This window comes from Adiantum capillus-veneris, chromosome 12 (assembly GCF_014529385.1).
Source record: "Adiantum capillus-veneris isolate H3 chromosome 12, ASM1452938v2, whole genome shotgun sequence".
Classification (NCBI taxonomy): domain Eukaryota; kingdom Viridiplantae; phylum Streptophyta; class Polypodiopsida; order Polypodiales; family Pteridaceae; genus Adiantum; species Adiantum capillus-veneris.
In genome coordinates, this window is record NC_140942.1 from 42,311,052 (window position 1) to 42,322,605 (window position 11,554).

The window sequence follows — 11,554 nt, forward strand, 5'->3', positions numbered from 1 at the left end:
TCTCTCTCTCTCTCTCTCTCTCTCACAGAGGCTCTCAAGACTCACACACAGCCTGCGGCCATGCGCTTAGGCAACCAAGAGTCAACGTGGAAGTTTTCTCTCTCTCTCTCTCTCTCTCTCTCTCTCGCACAGCCTTCTGAGTTTTGACCAGTCGTACGTCTCTTTTTCTCTCTTCGACGCACACAACTTGCACCCATCATCCTATGCAGCCAACAGTTGACATGACACAACGTCGGGGCCTCTCTCTCTCTCTCTCATCTCTATACACGAGCAACGACTCGCGAGTTTGCTTCAAATCACTGCAGTTCAAAGAGCGAGGATGTGCTTTTTTGCAAGGTTTGGAAATTTCGATATGTGGACATCTTCTCCTTTCTCAAAAATTTTAAGCTCAATTATATATAGTATAGATGTACAATTGAAAGTCTTTTGTTTTACACTGTACATTTTGAAAGGCTTTTCATTTCCCTATGCATGTCAAATCTTACCCTTCACTTTTGCATTTTACATTAGATGTTTGGTTTAGACTTTTTTGAAGTGAACCAATGCATGACATGTGGAGGCCTTCTTCTTGCTTGAAATTTTTAAGTATAGATTGAGTAACAAAACTTCCACTAAAGTTATCCCCTTTTTGTTATGTGCAATCAAAATTCAACATTTATTTTATGTAGAATACAAAATCTTTTGACTTTACATTTGAAAAGGCTCGTCAGTTCTTACATTCTGCATGCGTAGGCTGTCATTTCTTACAATCTTACCTTTTACTTTTGCATTTTAGATTAGATGTTTTGTAAGGTGTTTTTTGAAATGAACCAAAGAGTGACACGTGGTTACCTTCTCCTTCCTTGAAACTTTTAAGCTGCATTATAAAGAGTATAGATATCTCAATCAATCAAGATATGCTTTGTTTGCAAATGAGAAACATATAATTTTGGCTTTCTAGACCATAACCAACAAAAATACATTTCAAAGACTCATCCTCCATTTTTTTTTGCGTTGTTGCTTAGGCAATAAAGCATAAGCCAAGCAATCAAACACAAGCATCTATAAAAGTAAAATCTCAATCAATCAAGATATGCTTTGTTTGCAAATGAGAAACATATAATTTTGGCTTTCTAGACCATAACCAACAAAAATACATTTCAAAGACTCATCCTCCATTTTTTTTGCGTTGGTGCTTAGGCAACAAAGCATAAGCCAAGCAATCAAACACAAGCAAGTGACCAATGGGGCTTCTTATGCCATGCCAATTCTCAACTGAATTGATAGACTGCGATGCTTTAGTGGGAGACTTTCTTGGTACATAGACAACATATATGCTAATCTCAAACCCTAACGCATGTGGCAAAGCTTGGATTTTGACCATACATCATGCAATCTCCATAAGTGACTTGTTTTTCCCCTAGCAACATCATTTTCTTACGAGGTATATGACATTGTACATTGGTATTTCATTTCACATGCACTATAAATGCATTGGATTCCTTATAAATAGAACCCCCCCCCCCCCCCCCCCCCCCCCCCTTCTTTCGATTAGAATGGAAGGTGTTTATAATACAACCAGATACACCTTTAGCCAAAATGCCAAAACCAAAGTCCAAAAATCTCGTGTCTCAATTCATAGAAGAAGCAAGGTCGAAGGAGATCTAGAAGCTGCACCCCGTGAGGCACCAAATCAATGCGTAAGACCCCGGGGAAGTGACCCAAAAATCAACAAGAAAGTCAAGGAGTCGCCAATGAAGCAAGTAGGGAGAGGAGTGCTTGATGATGTAAGACATAAGAAGCCTTCTCAACTATGAAAACTCATGCAACTCCTTTCCTACCCTTCCTTAAGCTATGATTTCAATGTGAGGATAGGGTGATGACCTATGCACTCCTCCCATCCAACCCCTATATATACGTTTATAGGGCCCTCGCGCATGTCATCTTGGAGACATAATCCATAGGACTCGTGTCATGATAGAATCTTGTTTCTATCATCTTCTAAGGATGGAGAACCAATCTTCCTATGATGAGTTGCACAACATAATGTCTTGCAAGATCTTTATGAGATTGATGACGAGGGATATTTTGGGATTCTGAAGACATTTCTGAATCTCAGGGGCATTTTGGTAATTTTTCCAAATAACTATTTATGAAAAATTTTCATACGTTCATGTACATTCAAAGTTCAAAACACAGAGAGCGAGAGAGAACTTTGACTGCAGACATAAGAACATGAAGGTAGTGGCGTTGATTAGCGGTGGAAAGGACAGTTGCTATGCCATGATGCGCTGCATCGACCATGGCCATGAGGTTTGCAGCTTTGTGGGGAGAGAGAGAGAGAGAGAGAGAGAGAGAGAGAGAGCGCATTGCAGCTAGCAGAAATACCTCCTACATACTCTGCAGATAGTGGCACTTGCAAATTTGCTTCCCATGGATGAGTCAGTTGATGAGCTAGATAGTTTCATGTACCAAACAGTAAGCGTGGCTGTTGTGTTTATTGGCTTTTCAGTTCTTCATTTTATACCCGTTATTGGTCTTAACTTGTTCATGATGTAGTGCGCTATGTGTTTTTTGTGCAAAACAAATTGCAGGTTGGTCATCAGGTTGTTGTGGCATACGCTCAATGTATGGGGCTGCCTTTATATCGGCGCAGAATCCGAGGTTCTTCAAGGTGTGTGACCGATGTCTTTGTGATTACAAATACTTATATATTTATATTGGGCATGAAGATGCTTTCAGATCAAGAACAACAGCTGTTTTTTGGTGAGAATTGCTGGAATGAAGAGATTGAAGAAAGAATCTCCTTCCATTATATTCGTGGGTCTCCCCCCTGTTCTGCAGGTCAAGGGCTGGCAGCCCTTATGTTTTGAGTGGCTGGCTGTCTGGCTGTGTATATCCCATCAAAACATCCTATTTGCTGGTTACTGCCCTATCATCAGCCAGGTGACCAATTCAGTTTCCATCTCTGCGCATTTAGAGGCAAATCTTGCAGCCAATTGCCTGATCCCCGCTATTCAGCGTGGGAGATGCATCTTCATTGAGGAGTTACGTATTAGAGTTTGTCATCTCTCTGGTCGTCTGTTGACGGCGCTACTAGTGCCTAGGTATCTCCTTGGGGTGGGTCGTGGGGTGAGGGCTTTTTTGTGGCTGTTCCTGGCTTATGTGAGGTACTCTCTCTCCATGGGGACACTCTTTAGCCATATTTTACTGAGCATCTTGTGCTGACAGTGTTATACTAGGTGGTCTTTGTGTCAAGGTATTTTTCTCTTATGCCCAATTTGGTGGATGCCCACTTGGATGTCCTGTTTATAGTTTTTTTCTCATTTATGCCCCCATTTTTTGGTCATGGGGCCTATTTGGAGGTCAGGCAGCTAGAGAGGGTCCTACGTATGGGACCCAGATGCCTGATCTTGTGGTGCTTACCAGAATATTGTCAGTGTTCCAGGCTTTTCTCTTCCCCCCGCCCTGCGCGTGCGCTGTCCTTCCCCCTAAATCGGTGGAGATTGCTATCGGTCACTCACTTGCATGTTCATGTGCAAGATGATCCTCCTCCGTAGCTTCTCCCTCAGCCGCTGCTGTCCCGAGGTGACCCTTTCGGTGGTGTTTTCCTGCTTGTGCAAAGTTCGGACCAGCCTTTGAGGTGTACATCCCGTTAGATTTATTTCCCGAGTGGTGTACACATGGCAACCTTGTCACAAAGGGGGATGACATGGCATTATCATTGCAGTGATGACATGGAAGATTGTTTTTTAAATCGTAGTGATGATATGGAAACCTGGCTGTAAAGCGCGCCCCGAATCATGGGTGTATGATGTGGCAGGCTGGCCGGAAATCGCGGAAGCTGCATATAGGTGTGAGTTTTTGTATTTATGCTTTTCAAGCCAAGGCCGTAAAATATGAGCCTTGGGGGAGGCTTTTGGCATTCATGCAATTGCAGATTGCAGAGAGCTCTCTCCCGGGCAATTGTACCTTGTGAAGATTAATATAAGAGAAATACTGAAAGGGGCGCCATGGTTTTGGGGCGAGAGCATTTGGGAGTAGAACTCTGTCACTCCATGTCTATCGTGTGGATTCTCTCTCTTTCAGTTTCATATGTGTTGAAGCTTTTCAGTTGGCATGTGGTGCCTGTCGACTTCAGTGGTATCATAGCTTCAGTTGTTTGCTGTGTTGACAAGCAAACCAGTCCTACCCAAATAGACAAGATGTTGTTTTTGGATTCTAATGAGTACTTGTAGTTCCTCATCGATGAACTTTGCGACATCCTCACGAAACACCCACGATAGAATTCACTTGGGAACTACACAGAAGAATCCAAAATTTCTCGAACAGCCGCTTTCTAGCGGCGGAGTTCGGTAGCCACAAAGCCTCACACTCCAAGTACTTGGCAAGCATTCAAGAATATTTTTGCTCGTCCTCTTTATTTGAAGCACAACTTCTGGCGGAATGGGGTAACTTAAAAATACTGGCCATTGAAACCATGAGAGTACAATCAGAAATTTTTGGACATCTAGCTTTACGTCTCCTTCTTCAAAATGTTAACCTTAGAGGACCAATGTGAGTGCTATGCTATTGGATTACCATCTCCACTTCAAGAATACTGTTTGTCCAAGCAAGTCTCTACCATACAAGAGCTTGTTGACCATGCTGGTTATAAACTAATGAAGGGAAGATTCGAATTTACAACCGAAGATGAACTGACACCTTAAGAAAATCCTCAACCACAACGTTCTAATTCCAAGGATTCTCTTGACACTTGACTCTGTCACAAATGGGAGCACATAACACTATCAAATATACTATGATAAGTAGAATTTATCACTTAATATTGAAGCCAATTGAAGCATCGGGCCGAAATTGAAGACCTCAAGAATCAGATTTCAGCCCTCAAGAGAGACCTAGCCGAGGCAAGAGCCAATGGTGGACTAGAAGAGGGAGAAATCCAACCCTCAGTGATAGAAGAACTTAAGGTAATCAAAGAGCAAATGCAAGCCATTAAGGAAGAGGAGAAACAGCAGGAAGCAAAAACGTCTTCATGGACATATATGATTACCAAAACTCATAAGAAAGTTGAGGAAGCGGAGAAGTGGATTTCGGTCGCAAAGAAGGGCAAAGGCAAAAAAGGTATCAATCCCCACTCCCACCATCATCGACATGACACTTGAGGAGGAACAACGAAGACGTATGAGGGCCTTGCATGTGAGGGTTATTGGCCTCAACGATCGGGACAAAATTGATGAGGAAGTACAGGAGCTCATGGTACTACTGGGGATGCAAAAAGCGACACACAAGAGCATGGAGAGTTGGTAAGAAAGTGGAGTCACGGGGGAAACATCGAGAGGAAGAGCTCTCATACTGCGCTTCCTCTCTATTGAGGAAAAGAAGGAATTTTTGAGGAGGAGGCCCACTCTCAAAAAGACTGGTATCTTCCTTGGTGACGATCTCACCCTCACAGCTTGCCCACATGCAAGAAGTCATGCCAGAGATTAGGGCCGCAAGAGAAAAAGGGAAGACAACTTTTTACAGAGAAGGAAGAGTGGTCATTATGGAGAGACGCCCTACATGACGGTGCGAGACCTATGGGACCACACTCAGGATGGCGGTTTGGAACTGTAATGATTCATATAGACTTGATGTGGGGGCCTTTGAGGATAGCTTCAGAGATAGAGACATTGTTTTCTACTCGGGGACTCATCAGGCTCCAGGACAGTTGATGCCGCATATATCAGGATACAGATGGGAGATAGCTTGCCGGACATGCACCAGATCTGAGCATGGGACTAGAGGATCAGGAGGTGTAGTAGTTCTTTTCAGAGAGGAGCTCCAGCTACTAGTGCACATAGTTCGGAGAGATGATTAGGCCAGATACATGTGGGTGAGGTTGAGGGCAGAGACTGGGCGTTTCTTGTACATCGCCATATGCTATTTTCCTCCCAGCACTTGAGTATATGCTTCACCCAGAGGGCAGTCTCCTTACTCTGTACTTGATGATGATATTTGGGAGTTCTTCAGGAATGGAGACATCATACTATTGGGGGATTTCAATGCCCGTACAGGCAGTTCACAGATGGTTTTCTATGACACCTTAGAGGAGATGCTCAGAGAGCTTGAACCAAAGGAGATGGGGCTTGAGAGATGCTCACACGATAGAGAGTATACAAAGTATGGGAGATACCTTAGGGAGATGACGACTACTCACAGTGTAGCCATACTGAATGGCTTACTGACATTCCCATCATCTACAGGTTTTACGTGTTTTCCACACAGACATTGGGCCAGTACTGTAGACTATGTTCTGACACATCCGAGCTTTATCTCACATTCAGGATTTTACAATGGGGCCCAGGCCTGTTGGGATAGCAGTAGATCATGCACTTTTGACATTATCAGTCTCCTCTGAGTACAATACATCTCAGGCCTCACGGGGTGGTAGACATCTACGTTATACTTTTACACTAGAGACTGACTCAGTCTATGTAGAGGAGATACGTAGACTTTTATGTACATCAGAGCCAGTATACACAGTGGAGGAGATCACATCTATGCTGACAGTGACATTACATGGGGCAGCGACAGAGGCATACACACTCAGCCTGGTCAGAGACGTCGTTCTGGGCACATGCTTGAGAACAGCTGGTATGATGAGGAGTGTCGACAGAGGAGAGCTGAGATCCAGCGGGAACTTGCATTGGGAGTGATCACCTATAGACAGTCTCGTATTGCCACGACGACTAGTACGACGGAAGAAGCGAGCTTTCTTGGTCCAGATGGAGCAGGATTTATATCAGCTCTTCCTTAGTAGAGATTCAGGAGAGGCTTGGCGTCTACTCCATGTGCAGTCTCCCCCACCAGTGATTACCTCTACGGAGATATGGGGGCAGTATGCAGCATCATTATACACTGTACCTGGACAGCCACCACTACTAGATCTAACACAGCCATGTCCGGCTACGAGCACCTTCTTTACCACTGAGATGGTAAAGGAGGCCATTGACAGGATGAAGACCAGACGAGCACAGGATCATGAGGGTTTGGTAGTAGAGCACATTATACATGCTGGGGACTTGTTGGCAGAGATGCTTGCATGGTTGTTCAACCGTGTCATGTGCGAGGGCTTTCCTGAGTCTTGGAGATTGTCTACTATTGTACCTATCTTCAAGACAGGAGACCCCACAGTGCCGGGGAATTACCGTACCATCATGGTAGGACACACATTGGCACGGTTGTAGGCATCCATCCTTGAGCATAGGCTGAGCAGCTGGGCAGAGATTATGGGCATACGGGCACCTGGACAGGCTGGTTTCGGGAGGGGTTTCTCAACACTAGATCATGTCTTACACTCAGAGCTATCATTGAGGAGGGTCGAGCACATGGTAAACGGATATATTGCAGCTTTGTGGACTTCCGCAAAGCTTTTGACACAGTACCGAGGGCCAGATTGATGCGCCGACTTATGGAATTGGGGGTACCCACAAAACTGATATGGGGGATTATGGCATTGTACAGTCTAGTGATGGGTCATGTACGCACACGAGGAGGGATATCTGACATAGTTCACTCCACTATCGGAGTGAAACAGGGATGCCCATTGTCCTCTACTTTATTTGGTATGTATGTTGATGAGGTCTCTGATTATATTGACAGAGGAGGAGATAGAGGTGCTCAGCTTGCAGGGACATGGATCCCTCTTTTATTGTATGCTGACGATATTGTGTTGATATCAGACTCACCAGAGGGTATGTAGAGACATTTGGACGCTTTGCATAGTTTTGCAGGGGATAGTGGATTGTCTGTCAACCTTAGTAAAACCAAGGTCATGGTATTAAATACCACGTCAAAGTGGGTCAAGAGATCAACACCTACATTCACATATGGTCAGGACAGTATGGAGTACACTGATGCATACACATCAGAGTTACCCGGAACACGGAACGGGAACGGCGACGGGCCTCCCTGCGGAACGGGGGAACGGGAGGCTAAAAAAACACCCAAATATTGTTTTTTTTAGTGTTATGTGTTTGAATACAAGTAGTTCTAGAGTCTTTTGACTCTAATACCCACAAAAAACACGATTCGAAGACCATTCAACCTTATTATGATTTGATTGGGATGAGCGGCGCCCAGAGTACATAACACATATACAACATTGAGCAAACACAATGCCCATACACAATGCTCTCAAATAATTGCAAGAGTAGTAGTCAAAGATGACACTTTGGAATTAATCATGACTTCATCCGTGGCTGAGATTGAGCCGGACCTAGAGCTCGATGATGAGGAATGGGAGGATGTGCATGATTTACAGCCGGCTACTACGGATTGGGAGGCCTCTCAGGCTAGTGGCTCTTGAGTCTTGAGTCTTTGCCATTTATCCTTACCTTTTTGTATGGCTGCTTGAGCCTTGCCCTCTTTGCCATTTGTAGCTACTAGCATCTTTATGGTATTTGTCACCTTCAGTCTTTTGGTATTGTGGTCACTGGTTTGCCCCCCTTTGTTTTTTTTGTAGCACCTTGGCGGCCCTTGAGGCTTGTTAGCCACCTGGTGTCTGGACTCTTGCAAAGCATTTTCAAATTTGCGCCGACAAAGACAAGATCATTAGCCTTCTCCACTCCAAGCCGATTCCTCTTCTTGGAAGCAATGTGGCTAAAGGTACTCCACAATTGCTCCAAGCATGAGGTACTGACTGACTGGCTGAGAATACGGATTGCCAATCTCTGAAGCTTAGGGCCATCATAGCCATAGTCCTCCCACCATAGCACTGAACCTATCTTCGTGCGATCAATCTGAGCATCTCGACTGCCAAATGACCCTCGTATCTCTCTGTACTGTCTCAACTGATCTCTGACAATGCGTCGCCCATCTCTGTCTAGAACCATCTTGTTTAAGATCTTTGTAAATTGGTTCATGACTTTCCTATCTGTCTCTTGCCTTGCACCTTGGAACTCTGGATCCACCATGTACGCTACCCCGTGTAAAGGAGAGGCATATGAATTCCACCTTGAGCTGCAAAGCGCATGGATCTCCTCATACCGCTCTGCGTTCGGCTCAAGCTGCTCCATCGTGCGGTCCATTGCCTCATAAATCTTGCCAATGCAAGGATCCATGCCATCCAGAACTCGAAGCAAATGAACCACCGGTTTTACCTGTGCGTCTAGACTCTTGAGCTCCTTCCAGAACTCAAGATCCTCTGCCTTATCCTTGCACAAAATCCCTGCAACTGTCTTTGCATAGGGGCAGGTGGTGAACTCATCACTGATGAAGACGTGTCGGACCGCATTTTGACATTCAGACAGCTTGTGCACAAGAAGAAAGTTGAATGCGAAGCGGGTGTTTGAATACTTTAGAAGCACTTTCCCGCCCGACCTCTTGAGGTACTCACTCCGAACCAAGTTGTGATTGTTGATGAAAGTAACAATCTTCACTGCATCAGCAATGACTGGAGCGATCCAGTCTAGCTTGCCGATGTCTTTTAGAAGGTTGTTCAAGCAGTGTGCCATGCAAAAGCACACTGTCACATGCGGATAGTGGCCCTCTATAATAGCTGCTGCTGCCCTATTTGATGCCTCCCCATCTGTGACAAAGGCCACCACGTGTTGCTCACCGATGGTTTCTATTGCCGCTGTCCACTCTGTAGAGAGGACATCGGCGGACTTGCCACTCTCGGTGGCATCATTAGAGTGCACAAAGTACATCTCTCCACTCGAGTATGTGACGAGACCATCGATAGATCTCTTCCTTGTATCGCTCCACCCGTTGGCAATGAGGGAAACGCCATGTTTTGCCCAAAGACGCTGAATATTGAGGGTTGCTTGCTCCACGATAGCCTTCTCTCGATCGAGCAAAGTGGTCCGGAGAGCCTCTGAAGATGGCGGCACATAGCCGGTGCCATACTCTCCTATCCGTTGCACCATGACTTTCCAATACTCCGACCTATTTCGATCAAACATAGAAGAGGTTAGTATCAAAAAGGTGGAACCGACGATAACGGAAGAAATGAGAGAGAAGATTGATAAATCATAAAACAATGAACATACCTCGCCGCGACAAATGGGATATGGTCATGATAGAAGAATCGAGCCACGGCCGCATCCGCCTCTTCCTTCTTTTTTGGGTCCCAAGAGGTGGCAAGGGTCCTTTTGCGACGTTTTGGACCTTGTGAAGATGCACCAACACCTACACCAGGTAGAGAGGAAGAAGGGAAAATGAGGGTCTTTGGATCAATACCTTTGCGTGCGGGCTTGGCTTTGTGGTTGAATTGCCGATCCTTTTCCTCGAGCTCCTTCCTCTTCTCGATGGTTACGTTGGAGCAAAATCTCACCTCATGTCCCGGCACTCGAAGAAAGTGTGCCCTCACTTTGTCATGCCCCCCTTTCCGCGTGTAAGAGCATAGCTTGCATGCCCATGCACGAGAACCTCCCGTCGCCGACAAGGTGCCCTCCGAGGTCACTTTATCCCACCACGACCATTCCTTCGCCTTTTGAGTGTTGCCTGTATGAACGGAGGGGGTTGTACGAGAAGAAGAGGCCATGGAATCTAGATGATGGAAATTGGAAGGAGACTCGAGAGAGCTTGAGGCTTAAAGCCTTGAGACTCGAGAGCAAGAGAGAGCTTGAAAGTTGAGAGCCTTGAACTTTGAAAGCTTGATGCTTGAGAGCTTGAGAGCTTGAGAGCTTGGAAGTTGGTAGCTTGAGAGCTTGAGAGATTGAAGCTTGAGCAATGAGCCTTGAGAGCTTGAGACTCGAGAGCAATAGAGCTTGAGAGGCTAGAGCAAGAGAGCTTGAGAGCTTGTGAAGGAAAAGGGTGAGGGCTTGGCCAATATATAGCTTTTGAGGGCTTACTGCCCGTTTTCTGGACGTTTGAAAAATTCAAAAATTTGCCCGTTTTTGAACGTTTGAAAAGTCTGCCGTTTTTTCCGTTCCGGCGTTCTGCCCCCGTTCCGGTCGACCGTTCCGGTATGAGTCCGACTGTCGGAACAGACTGCCGTTCCGGGACGTTCCAAGCACCGCCGACCGGCCGGAACGCCGTTCCGGCGTTCCAGGCATGGTTTTACCCATTCCCCGGTAACTCTGATACACATATCTTGGAGTGGTCTTTAGTGGACCAAGGTTCACACTGAAAGTAGCAGCAAACATTAGTTTGACTCGTGCCTATGCAGCCCTAGGCGGTTTAGAGAGGATTTGTTCGCAGGTTCAGTTCCAGGAACCTCGAACAAAGCTTTGGCTCTTCGACACTTTGGTTGCTTTAGTTATGCACTACGGGGTTCAGGTTTGGGGACCATCTGTTGACAGTGCTGGATGGAGTAATATGGAGAGGCTCTTGGTATCTATGATTTCTAGGCTGATTAGAGCAAAGACCTCAGTCCCACATGACATCATACGACCGGAGCTGGCTGCCCCACCTATGGAGATTGAGGCACAATGTGCGTATCTGGCCTATGGCACATCGTAACCCATGAGATAGATGTGTGTCCATGTAGTTGGGCCGTGTGACAAATCCGTCTGTCGTGAGTTGGAGAAGATGCTCTCTATAGAAAGCCTTCTTCGTACCCAACTCATGTGATGGCTCTATCCATGTC

At 45.6% G+C, this 11,554-nt stretch overlaps 1 protein-coding gene across 2 annotated transcripts in view; it reads left to right on the forward strand.

Moving 5' to 3' along the window:
- Positions 1-2,135: 2,135 nt before the first annotated feature.
- LOC147445639 (endoribonuclease) overlaps positions 2,136-11,554 on the forward strand; it is a 47,189-nt gene continuing 37,770 nt past the window's right edge. For both annotated transcript variants that reach the window (XM_086525089.1, XM_086525090.1), the window contains exons 1-3: positions 2,136-2,292; positions 2,386-2,457; positions 2,574-2,653. In XM_086525089.1, the coding sequence (XP_086381215.1) occupies positions 2,215-2,292; positions 2,386-2,457; positions 2,574-2,653 (230 nt within the window). In that variant the 5' untranslated portion in view covers positions 2,136-2,214. The remainder of the gene's footprint in view (positions 2,293-2,385; positions 2,458-2,573; positions 2,654-11,554) is intronic.